Raw genomic sequence first — 13,410 nt, forward strand, 5'->3', positions numbered from 1 at the left:
GTTGCACCAGCCTGAGGCTCACCGTGCGTGCGTTCTCCCGGGGGAGTTTCCCAGGATCCCGGGACCCTGGCAGTGGCGGGCTGCACAGGCTTCCCGGAAGTGGGTTGTGGATAGTGACCTGTGCTCGCACACAGGCCCCTTGGTGGTGGCAGCAGCAGCCTTAGCGTCTCCCGCCCGTCTCTGGGGTCTGCGCTTTTAGCCGCGGCTCGCGCCCGTCTCTGGAGCTCCTTTAAGCAGTGCTCTTAATCCCCTCTCCTCCTCGCGCACCAGGAAACAAAGAGGTAAGAAAAAGTCTCTTGCCTTTTCGGCAGGTCCAGACTTTTCCCCGGACTCCCTCCCGGCTAGCCGTGGCGCACTAACCCCTTCAGGCTGTGTTCACGCAGCCAACCCCAGTCCTCTCCCTGCGCTCCGACCAAAGCCCGAGCCTCAGCTCGCAGCCCCGCCCGCCCGGGCTGGTGAGTGCCGGTCGGCACCGATCCTCCGTGCGGGAATCTCCCCGCTTTGCCCTCCGCACCCCTGTTGCTGTGCTCTCCTCCGCGGCTCCGAAGCTTCCCCTCTCCGCCACCCGCAGTCTCTGCCCGCGAAGGGGCTTCTAGTGTGTGGAGACCTTTCCTCCTTCACAGCTCCTTCCCACTGGTGCAGGTCCCTATTCTTTTGTCTCTATTTTTTCTTTTGCCCTACCCAGGTATGTGGGGAGTTTCTTGCCTTTTGGGAGGTGTGAGGTCTTCTGCCAGCATTCAGTAGGTGTTCTGTAGGAGTTGCTCCACGTGTAGATGTATTTCTGGTGTATCTGTGGGGAGGAAGGTGACCTCCGCGTCTTAATCTTCCGCCATCTTCTCCTCCAGCCTCTATCCCTTCACTTCTGAAGGACATCTTAATTTCTTCTAAGTCTTGGCAGTTCTGAATAAACATCCTACTGTAAACATCCTGGTGCAGGTTTTTTTTTGTGGACGTAAGTTTTCAGCTTCTTCGGGTAAATACCAAGGAACATGATTGATGGGTAGTATGGAAAGAGTATGTTAAGTTGTATAAGAAGTAACCAGGATTTCTTCCAAAGTGGAAGAAGTGCATTCTCACTGGCAATGAATGAGCGTTCCCGTTGCTCCACATCTTTGCCAGACTTTGGTGTTGCCAGAGTTCCAAATTTGGGCCATTCTGCTAAGTGTGTGATGGTCTCTCCTTGTTTTTTTTTTTTTTTTTTTCCCCGGTACGCGGGCCTCTCACTGTTGTGGCCTCGCCCATTGCAGAGCACAGGCTCCTGACGCGCAGGCTCAGCGGCCATGGCTCAGGGGCCCAGGCGCTCCGCGGCATGTGGGATCCTCCCGGCCCGGGGCACGAACCCGTGTCCCCTGCATCGGCAGGCGGACTCTCAACCACTGCGCCACCAGGGAAGCCCTCTCCTTGTTGTTTTAACTTGCATTTCCCCACTGACAGATGACATGGAGCATCTTTTCGTGTGCTTACTTGCCATCTGTATATCTTTAGTGAGGTCTCTGTTAAGGTCTTTGGTCCATTTTTAAATTTAGCAACCTGTGAACCAAGACTATGATAGGAGTGAGGGAGGGGTGAGGATGATATTAACGATGTTTCGGGAGACAAAGTTGACAGGGCCTGGTGCCTGAAACCGCTGAGGGCTAAGGAGGAGTGAAGTATGAGACTCGAGTCTCTGGCCACAGTGAATGGATGGATCGTGGCACTTCCGGGAGGAAGAGAGGGGCACAGGTACAAAATTCATCAGAGGATGAGAAAGAAAGTGAGTCTGGGTGTCTATGAGACACCTGAGCAGAGATGTCCCCTCTCCTGTCCAGTTCACATTCAGTTGCTCATCTTCTCCCAAAGTAGCTGGTGCCACTGTGGGGCGGCTCTCACTCTATGGAGTTGTTTATGCTTTGATGCAAAACCTGCATCCCTATGATTTACACCGTACTTCTGTTGTGTGGCTCCATTAACAAGTGAGAAGTCTCCAGCCTTTATTTAATTCTTCACAGTAAAGTCTTCCTTCCCGCCGCAGCCTCCAAAAAGTAAGCCTGCAAAGTTGCTTTATGAAATGTTTGTTTGTTCTGTCTGGTGTGGTCACTCCTGCCCTCTAGCGGCTGTTGGTGGGGCAGCATGCGTCTGAGCACTCGACTGGCCTGCTGGATTCTATCCCAGAAGGATTCTCTCCCAGGGTCTTCCTGACTTTCTGTTCCCACTGCCTTCCTTCCAGAATCCCCCTTATCCTCACCTTGTCCCACCATCAAATTAAGTTTTTCATTGAAGAGATATCCAGTGTCTAGTGGCACGGGAAGTCAGTGGCTCACAGGACAGGAAGACACCCTAGAAATCACATAATCCAACTCCCTTCTTTTATATGTAAGGACCCAAGTGATTGTAACAGCCTCCTAACTTGTCTGGCTGCTTCCACGCACTTGCTCTACAGTCTGTTTTGCGCACAGTGGCCAGGCAGACCAGATGACGTCTCTCTCTTGCTTATAACCATCCAATGGCTTACTTTTCACACTTGGAATAAAATCAGAATTATTTTCAGGTTGGCCCTTCATGATCTGGCCTCTCTCTACTTCGCTAAACATTTTCTTAAAAAAAAAAAATCTCTTATTTTCTGATTGAGCTGGCCTTCCTTCTGTTCATCAAATGTGCCTAGCTCTTTCCTACCTCAGGGCCTTTGTGTATGTTCTTCCCTTTCTCCTCACCCTTACATCTCAGCTTAAAGTTCACCTCCTCAGAGAGGCCTTCCCTGACCCTCCCCCCATGTTAATCTCTACAACAGCGCTCTGTGTATTGCCACAGTCCATGAATATTTCTCCATTATCTGCTTCCCTTACCAGACTAAGCTCCCTTGGGGCCTGCAGTGGGAGAAATTATAGGAGGAGCCTTTGACGAACATTGGAGTTGGTCAAAAGATAATGAGGTGATTCTTCTGAAGGCGGGGAATTCCCACCAGTGTAAGGTCGACCAGAGTTCCTAAAGAAGGGATTGTTAAATAATCTCTAAGGTCCCTTTAACTCTAATAGTTTGTTAACTTTTTTATCTAGTATTTGAAAGATGGAAGAGGTTCAGATCCAATAATAGCTCAGTAACTTGTGTTGGAGTAACCCTCTCATAGATGATAACTATAAACTTTGGGTAAAGTATTTAAAAGAATCTATTTGAGGTTCCTGGAGAGAAACAGAAAGTAGGTGGAATCTGGAGTGGATTTAACCCTTGAAAGAAGGGAGTGGCACCCACCAAGTGAGATTCACATTGATGTGGCTCTTCCCTTGAAAGCAAAAAGCAGAAAGCTGCAGTTTTATTGTTTTGACAAGTAGCAGAGTACAGGCTAATAGAGTGACTGGAAAATGAGGAAATCTAAAGAGATGCCCCAAATCCATGCTCCCAGTAAGATCAACTGAGGCCTCTGTGAAAACTGTATTCCAGTTCAACCCCTCCTTCAGCCCATGTGTGCTTTTCACACTTGCACACAGCTGTTAATCATGGAGACACTCTCCAATAAACTTTCTGCTTCCAAATCATCCCAGCAGAGTCAGCGTCCTAGGGAACTTGACTTAACAACGATCTAATTGATGTTACAGAGCATTGTGCCCAGCAACTGCAAAATACATGTTCTTTTCAAGTGCAAATGAAACATTCATCAAGATAGACCATGTTGAACCATAAAATTAATCTCAGTGGATGTCAAAGATGTTGAAGGATTAAAACATTATAGACTATGTTCAATAATCATAACAGAATCATATTAAAAGCAATTACAATAAAATATCTGAAAGAGCACTGGAGTTTGAAAATTAAAGATAAGTTTAAATAACACATAGGTCAAAAAGAATTAGAAATAATAATTTGAGTTGAATGACAGTGTAAATACAACATGTCAAATTTCTGCATTCAGCTAAAGTAGTGCATAGAGGGAAATGCATTGCTTTAAATGCTTATATTAGAAAAGAAGAAAGGTTTAAAATTAATGATCTACATTTTCATCTTAAGAATATAGAAAAAAGCCTTAAACCCAATGTAAGAAGAAGAGAGGAGGTAATAAAAAGCAGATATAGGTGAAATAGAAAACAAATAATAGAGAAAACAGAAAAAGCTGTAAGTTGTTTCTTTAAAAGATTAATAAAATTTATAAATTCCTAACACAGATTAATCAAAAAGAGAGAAAAAGCAAATTACTAGTATCAGGAATGTCACAGGAAATTACTACAGCCCCTGCAGAAAATGAAAGGTTAGTAAAGAAATATTATGAACAACTTTATGCCAATAAATTTCACAACTAAGATGAAATGGACAAATTGCTTGAAATCGCATATTGCCAATATTGAAATAACAAGAAACAGAGAATATGAATACATTTATAAAAGAGGTTGAGATAATTATTAAAAACTTTCCAACAAAGAAAAAAATCAGCCCCAGATGACTTCACTGTTGAATTCTGCCAATAATTTAAGGAAAAAAACCCAATATTACACAGACTCTTTCAGAAAACAGAAAAGGTGGGAACACTTCTCAATATATTTTGTGAGGTCAATATTACCCTGATACCAAAGCCTGGCAAAGACATTGACAAAAAAGAAAATCAGAGACCGGTATTTCTCATGAACATGGACATAAAAAATCCTCAACAAAATATTCTCAGGTTGAATCCAGCATTATATAAAAAAGGTAATCGACTATGACTAAGTGGGATTTATCCTAGGAATGCAAGTTTGATTTAACATTTGAAAATCAATTAATGTAATTCATCACATTAAGCAAATAAATGATTTTTTTTTTTTTTTTTTTTTTTTTTTTTTTTTTTGCAGTACGCAGGCCTCTCACTGCTGTGGTCTCTCCCACTGCGGAGCACAGGCTCCAGACGTGCAGGCTCAGCGGCCATGGCTCACGGGCTCAGCCACTCCGCGGCATGTAGGATCTTCCCAGACCGGGGCACGAACCCGTGTCCCCTGCATCGGCAGGCGGACTCTCAACCACTGCGCCACCAGGGAAGCCCCAAATAAATGATTTTTAAAAACATAATCCTCTCAATTGATTTAGAAAATCACTTGGCAGATTCAACATCCATTCATGATAAAAACTCTCAGCCAACTAAGACTACAAGGGAACTGTCCCAATCTGATAAAATGCATTTATGAACAAACCCATAGCTAATAACATTGTGTTAACGTGAGATATTGAACATTTTCCCCCTAAAATTGGGAACAAGATAAGTTGTCTGCTTTCATTATTTGTATTCAGTAGTGGAGGAATTAGCAACTGTAATAAGAGAAGTAAAAGGTTGGAATGGGGGGAGTAAACATGTCTCTATTTGTAGATGGCATGATTGTTTAAATAGAAATCTTAAGAATCTGTAAACAATCATGAAAAACAGAATTGAATTTATCAGGTCACTATATTGATAATAATTGGCAAATATATGATGTTGGCAGCAAACAAATGGAAAATAAAACTTAGAAAAGAGAGTATTTATAATACCATCCAAAAAAGACCAAAAGAAATTGTTAGGAATCAGCTTTAAAAAATGGGTGCAATACCTCTATATTGAAAATCACAAGACATTTCTGAGAGAAACTAAAGAAGATTTAATATGTAGAGAGCTGTAACATGTTCATGAGGTAGAAAATTCAATAGTGTTGAGATGTCAGTTCTACCCAAACTGAGCTAGATTCTACATAATCCCAAACAATATCCCAACAGACGTTTTTGTACAACTTGACTTTAAAATGTACATAAAAGTAGGGCCTAGAATACTCAAAACAATCTTGTGAAAGCAAATATAGGTTGGAGGATTCACTTTACCTGATTTAAAGACTTCCTATAAAGCCACAGTTATCAAGACAGTGTAATGATAACAGATCAATGGAGCATAATAAAAAGTCCAGAAATAGATAACATGCACTCAACTGGTGCCAACAAAACCACCAAAATAATTCGTTTGGGAAAAATATTTTCATAAATGGTGCTGGAAAACTGGATAAATGAACCTCTCCTCACACTCAAAACTCAAGTTTTAATGGACTGTGGACCTAAACAGAAAAGCTAAAACTATAAAGCAGAAGAAATTATAAGACAATATCATCGTGATCATGGGGTTGGCAAAGATTTTTAAAAGCAGACACAGAAAGGACTAAATGCAAAAGAAAACCTTGGTAACCTGGACTTCATAAAAATTTTAAATTTCTGTTTATAAAAAGATCTTCAGATAGAGGTAATAGATGTTATATATGTACATATAAATGTGTATACATATGCACATATATACATAATTTTTGTATGTATAGATAAAATACTCCTAATAACAAAAATATGGAAGTGTGATCTCGTCCTGTGGTATAATTTTTTTTTTTCCATTGGGATGTTTTTATCTTGAGTAACAATTCACTTTTTTGTAAGAGTTATTTCATTCTGCCAGACTTATACTCATGATGGAAATGAAATGGTAAGCCAAAGACTGAGAGAAAATGTTCACAATATACATATCTGACAAAATACTTATATCCAGAATGTGTAAAGAACTCCTAAAAATAAATTAAAAATGTAAACAACCCAGTTTTCCAAATGGGACAGAGACTTGAACAGACACTTCACCAAAGAAGATATATCGATGGCCAGTAAACCCATGATAGTTGCTTATCCTCATTAGGTGTCAGAGAAAATAAAAACACCATGAGTGGGACTTCCCTGGTGGCGCAGTGGTTGAGAGTCCGCCTGCCGATGCAGGGGACGCAGGTTCGTGCCCCGGTCCGGGAAGATCCCACATGCCGTGGAGCAGCTGGGCCTGTGAGCCGTGGCCGCTGAGCCTGCGCGTCCGGAGCCTGTGCTCCGCAGTGGGAGAGGCCACAACCGTGAGAGGCCCGTGTACCGCAAAAAACAAAAAAAACCACAAAACACCATGAGATCCTGTTTTACACCCACTAAAACGGCTAAGATTAAAAAGATGGACAACAGCCAAAGGTTGGTAAGGATTTGGAGCAACTAGAACTCAGATGAAAGGTGCAAAATAGCACAACCGCTATGGGAAGCTTTTGGACAGTTTCTTAAAAAATTAAACATGTGCCTACCCTATGACCTAACAAATTAACTTCTAGATATTTTCCCAAAGAAAAAGTGACTCTCTCAATCAACCTTTCTCTCTGTCTCTCTCTCTCTCTCTCCTTGCCCCTCCCTCTCCCCCTCTCTCTCTCCACAAAATTACTTAAATAAAACATCCTAAGAGCAGTTCTATTCAGAATACCTCCCAAACTGGAAACATTTCAAACATCCTTCAACAAGAGAATGTAGTAACAATTTGTGGTTTATTCATCCAGCAGAACACTACTCAGTGGTAAAAAACAGAATGACTCTTGATATGTACAACATAGCTGAGTCTTGAAACCATTATGTTGCGGGAAAGAAGCTGTTCATAAAAGAATAATACACAATCACATTTATATAAAGTTCAGGAATAGCTAAAATTAATATACGATGACAGACATCAGCAGAGCATTTGTCTATGAGGACGTGTGGATTGACCAGAAGGGGACACAGGAGAATTTCCTGACGTGAATGGAGTATACTAAATCTTCTGCCAGTGTATACATTTATTAAAACTCCAAGAATTGTACACTTATGGACTATGCATCTCACTCTAAGTAAATTTTACCTCAACAAAAATATAAAATAATCTTAACAAAAAATATAGGTGGGGTTGAATTGCATGATATAAACAATCATTTTTCTCAATGAGCTATTTTGATCTCACATGAACAGTTTGGTTTTTTAAAACTTAACTGTATTCTGTTCAGAAAAGGAATGCATTTGTTTATTAATCTGCTGGGGCTGCCACAACAAAACACAGACTGGCTTAAACAACAGAAATTTATTTTTTCACAGCTCTAGAGGCTGGAAGTCTGAGATCAGGGTACCAGCACGGTTGGTGTCTGGCGAGAGCTCTTATGCTAGCTTGTAGACTGTTGCGTTCTTCCTGTCTCCTCACATGGTGGGTAGAGACAGAGCAAGCTCTCTGGTATCTCTTTTTATGAGGATGTTAATGCCATCATGAGAGCACCACCCTCATGGCCTCATCTAACCTTATTACCTCCCAAAGGACCCCTCTCCAAATACCAGCACATTGCTGATGAGGGCTTCAACATATGCATTTGAAGGACACAATTCAGTTTGCAGCTATAAGTATTCTAGAAAATCTGGAAAACATAGGTAAGTGGAAAGAAAAAGAAAAAACAAAAAACCCTGTAGTCGCATTACCCAAATATAGTCACTGTTAACATTTTGATGTCTTCTTCTTTCCAAAGTTTTATTATTTCAACTTTTATGTGGTTGTAGTCATTCTGCACCTATAATCTTGTATCATGATCTTTTAAATTACAACATAAAATGTTTTCTCTGTTACTAAAATCCCTTTTTAAATACCTCTTTTTAGTAGCCACAGAAGGTTCTGCTGAATGACTTTGCTGCAGTTCACATGTTCATTATCTGGTGGTCAGATGTTGAGATACTTGCCAGTATTTTTCTAGTGTAAATAATGCTGTGATAAATACATTTGTACAAGAGGCGTTTTCTGTAACTCGGATTTCATTCTTGGGGTAGAATTCCAGAAAATGGAAATTGTAGGTTAAAAGGGTATGGTCTAATTAGATGTCGCCAAATGCCTTGCCAGAAAGATGTCCCACTTTGCACTGCCCCCAGCAGCAGGGCAGGAAGGGGCATCATCTGTTTGCTCTTAAGGGGCTGAGGTCATTTCCACTAATGTGTTTGTTGGCCTGTTTCCATAGGTAAAAAAAGACAGCAGCGGCCGACTTGCGTGGGACTCCCCTGGCTCTTGTGCTCGAGACCCTACCACTCCCTCTCCCTGGCCTGTGTTCTGGGCCTCACCGAGACAGTCTGAGTAGGAACAAGCCATCTCATCATTCACAGCCATGAATTTCCTCCGGCGACGCCTCTCTGACAGCAGCTTTGTGGCCAACCTGCCGAACGGCTACATGACAGACCTCCAGCGCCCAGACAGCTCCACCAGCTCCCCTGCATCCCCAGCCATGGAGAGGAGGCACCCCCAGCCCCTGGCAGCCTCCTTCTCCTCTCCAGGATCCAGCCTTTTTAGCTCCTTCTCCAGTGCCATGAAGCAGACCTCACAGGCCCCCTTGGGGCTGATAGAATCTCCAGGTCCCTCCACGCCTGTTGTTCAAAGGCCCAGGATCCTGCTGGTGATCGATGATGCCCACACAGACTGGTAAGCGGGACTCTGCAGGTGCCCCCTTCCCAGGGACAGGAGAGGAGATGGGGCTTATCTCCCTCATGGGGAAGAGAGAGGGGAAGAGCTGTGAGAGGCTCTGTGGTATCAGAGATTGGCAGGAGGGAAGGCCAGTAATGCCAAGCACCATGGCAGCTACTTTGTGCCACACTCTGTCCAAAGGGCTTTGTATTTAAGGTCTGAAATCTCTCACCTGCAAATCCAAAATCCAAAAAGCTCTGAAACCTAGAAAATAGTTTATAACCCATTTGGCAACAAAACCTGATCTGAGGGAAAGTTAGACTGTAATAGTCTTCATTGTGCCACTCACCGTGCTTGTTCATGTGACTTGCTGCAGACATCGTAATACATTTGATATGGGGTACTGCCCAGAGCTCACTGGAAGTATTATATAGTATATGGTACGTGCACTGTGTTACTTTTCTGAAAATGGAAAACTTAAAACCTGCAGTAACTCTGGCAAGTTGCTTGACCTCGTTCGGCTTCAGCCATCCTCTCTCATTGAATGGGGTTGCTATGAGGGTAAAAGAAACCAACAAAGGCCCACAGTCCTTATCTGAAACACTTGGGAACAGAGTGCCTGAGTTTGCATCCCTACTCTTTCATGTACTGGCAGTTTTGTTCCAGAACCTGTCCTCTTAACAGCAAAGGTAGGCAGAAATGACAACCCTTCCAGTCTCTTCCCAGGTATGCCCTGCCCCGATAGATGGTAAGCATCCTGGGGGGCAGAGACTGGACACATGTGTCAAGGTTATTGCAGCAGTAGTTCCACAGGTAGTTACTGAGCACTGACTGAGTGCAAATAACAGTCTTAGGTACTCAGGTAAGTAATGAACAGGCCCTGCACACATGGAACTGCAGGTAGAAAAGAGGTCTCTACTCCAAATTTTTGGTAGACAGATATGATAAATATTATCATTCCAGTTGGAGACATAGAATTTGCAGTCCAGGAAGTAAACCCAAATGTGGAGACATAGAAGCACACCATCCAGGGCAATTCTGACAGTGGACCCATGGATGCCATGGGAGCTGGAGGGCAAGGTTTTCTGCATCTCCAAAAGCTGCCACAAAGTAGGCATCCAGTAAATATGTATTAAATGAATAAATTAATGTATTCAGTTCCCTTAGCATGCCGGGTGCTCTGTTATTCTGTCACAGATGTGTGCACTCGCATTCATTCCTTGAGAAGTTAACTCAGGTTGGGAATGGTTGAGCCTATACTTTGGAGTGGGAGGTATTTATAGTTTTTAACGTATTCAATACAGTCAACATTAAAGCATGTCCAGCAGGTTCAGACATCAGCCGTTATTTTCCTGCAAAGAAATCACTTCATCTTAACCAGGGTAGTCATGTGCCTTGCCTCTGTTCTGACCCAGTCTGAATCGTCTTCAATGATGCTGCTTGCTTGAAGGGTCTTATATGAAGCCTTGTTCATCTCTGCTTATGCTCTCATGTAAAGCATCATATTTAGGTTCTGAGCCAAGGGGTTGATTTCTGCAGAGGTGTTGCTTCCATGCACTCTTGCCTGTGCAATCCTGCTGCCTATCTGCCTGGTAATCAAAATGCATGCATGGCCTTTGCAGTCCTCTGTTTCTCTTTAACCCAATTTGACCTTGATTTTGAGTGTTCTCTGCCGACTGTGTTATCCCCTGGTTCAGTCAGGGATAACATGGTATGGTGATGGGGGGTATTTGTCTAAAAAGTTGCTTCCTGTGTGGAGGCTGACCTAATAAATGGCAGCATGGTGCAGTGGTTAAGAACTCAGACTTCAGAGCTGTCTGGATTCAGATCTCTACCCCATAATAGCTATATGACCTTTGAACGTTAACTGCATCTAAATGGGAATAAAATGGTACCTACCTGTAGAGTTAATATATGTAAGTACGGTTAAAATCTGAGTTACTATAGAAGTGTTTGGGATGTGTCTAGTAGACAGTAAGTGCTGTTTAAGTGTGTATTATTCAGACTATTGTTACCTTCTGTGCAATATTAATCATCTTGACAGCAGCTCCTGTAGGCATGCCTGTTTAATTTCTTTATGCCCAATATTAGGCAGAGTGGATTAGGATTTACCCCTGTTGTACTAAGGTTTTCTAATGATCACTCTTCCCTGCTAGCTCTCAGATGATAAAGTTGGGTCTTATTAATTAATCTCTGTCCCCCACAGTGCCCATATGGTGTGTAGTATAGTGTAGGCGCACAGTGAATGAGATTGAAATGCCATGAATAGCCTCAGCCAAGTAACATTTAAATTTTGACTTTGGTCTTCAATCTCTCTAATCCACAGGCAAGACCAATGTGTGCATGTTAGGCTGTGCACCCTGGTGGGGGACACAATTTTTGGCCAGAGGAATTTCTTCCAGTCTGTTTCAGTCACGCTTCATATGCCCACAGGTTAATTAGGTCTTGAGAACAGCAGTCCTTTTCTTGCCTCTCAGTGGTTAAAAAAGTGGAAAGGTGAGAAACTGAGACTCATTACGTCACCTGGAAGTTGGCTCTGCACTCATTGGATGTTTGTGACAGAGACTTCCTACCCGCACGTAACAGCTTCTCCTATAGAACTCCATCCTAGATCCTTTAAGAACTTGCAGGCCTTTCCAAATACATTCCCAGCTTCCCAAATTGATGCTGGCTGCCTTAAACCCCAATCCTTCACTGCAGAGTTCCCAAAGGATGCCTGTCCCCCTGATACCAGGAGTGGCCAGGCGGTGGCGGGCCAGCCCCACTGTCCCTGGGTGGCTTTGGCAGAGCCTTGCTGCCTGGGGTCAGCCCTCTGCCCAGCCCCTCCTTCATTGTGCAGACTGTTTCCTGAGAGGAAGAGGTTGTTGAAGGGGGAGAAGCCAGCTCACACAGCCCCTTTCTTCCTCCTTTGAGATGGTAATGAGTGGGGAGAAGGTCCACCGTCTGGACTGAGAGTGAATCCACCAGGAACAATGTGGCTCCCTTTTCTTCCTTGTCAGCCCCAGTTCCTTCTCTCTGTCATCGCTTTCCAGGTCCAGGACCCTGCTGCAGAGTCAGGTTTCCTCGTGGGTGAGAGAGTTGCAGGAACCTCCCAATCTTGCTTCCTGACAGGCCAGTTTACATACTCTCTGAACCAGCCTGGGCCCCCCAAGGATGATCTGATACCTGGCCAGTGAACGGGGGAAGGGGCGTGAGGTGGTGAGGGGAGGACTTTTCATCTTCTGAGGAGACACAGAGGGTCCCAAAGCCACCTTTGCTGGGAAGAAGGACTCATGGCCGAGCATTTTAAGATCCCACCAGCTTTTGGGGTTGCCCCAGAGGTGAGCCTGGCTACATCAAGGATGTTGGGGAGCTTTGGACCAGGATCACACCCCAATAAGGTCTGGCTCAGTAGTAGGTCTGAACTAAAGCTGGTGCTGTCCGCTGGGATGATGGGAGATCAGTCAGCCTTGAGAACCACAAGGGAAAGGAGAAATAAAACAAAAGCATTTCAAGCTCAGTTTTCTTCAGCCCTACTTGCGTAGAATTTTCCAACAGTTTCACTGGTCTCAGGCCTCTAGCCTCAACCTCACCTCCTGGTTACCTTTCATGTTACCACCAAAGTATCATCTTTCTGAAAATACAAATCTGATCAGTTTGCTCCCACGCCCCACCATGTATCCCCTTTTATAACCATTTGGTGGTGCATCATTGCCCTCAGGTTCAAAGTCAGAGTCATAAGCAGGTCTGCCCTCCCTCTAGTTCTGCCTCCAACTCCACTTCCTGCTTTGCTGCTTATTCCGCAGGAATAGCAATGATTTGTAGTTTTCAAACACACCTCTGCCTTAGCACATTCTGTTCCCTGCTACCTGGAATACCCTTCCCTATCTTGTTCACTGAGCCAATCTCCATTCATCCTTAAAAGCCTGCTCAGGTGTCACGTCTTCTCTGAATTCTTCCCTGACACACCTACCCTGCCAACAGTGCTAATAACTACCTCCTTTGATAACTTAAAATATATTCCATTGTGTCACTGCAGCACACGTGACACTGTATTATAATTAGCTTTAGGTGGCTGTCTCTTCTGCAAGAACAAGGTATATGTCTTATTCTTTTTTGTGTCCCTGGTGCTCAACACGTAGTATATTTTCAATTAGCATATGTCATTGTTCCCAACCCAGTCCAATCAGGACAACCTTTACTGGACATCTTTGGCCCTGAAACTCACCTTACTT

The 13,410-nt window shown here is 43.6% G+C and overlaps 1 protein-coding gene across 1 annotated transcript in view; it reads left to right on the forward strand.

Annotated features, from left to right (window-relative positions):
- The window catches only part of SYN3 (synapsin III), a 465,532-nt gene that overhangs the window by 43,467 nt on the left and 408,655 nt on the right, over positions 1–13,410 (forward strand). The window contains 1 exon segment of the mRNA XM_032646265.1: positions 8,760–9,214. Within this exon segment, the coding sequence (XP_032502156.1) occupies positions 8,904–9,214 (311 nt within the window). The 5' untranslated portion in view covers positions 8,760–8,903.

The sequence above is a fragment of the Phocoena sinus genome, chromosome 10 (assembly GCF_008692025.1).
Source record: "Phocoena sinus isolate mPhoSin1 chromosome 10, mPhoSin1.pri, whole genome shotgun sequence".
NCBI classification, from domain to species: Eukaryota; Metazoa; Chordata; class Mammalia; order Artiodactyla; family Phocoenidae; genus Phocoena; species Phocoena sinus.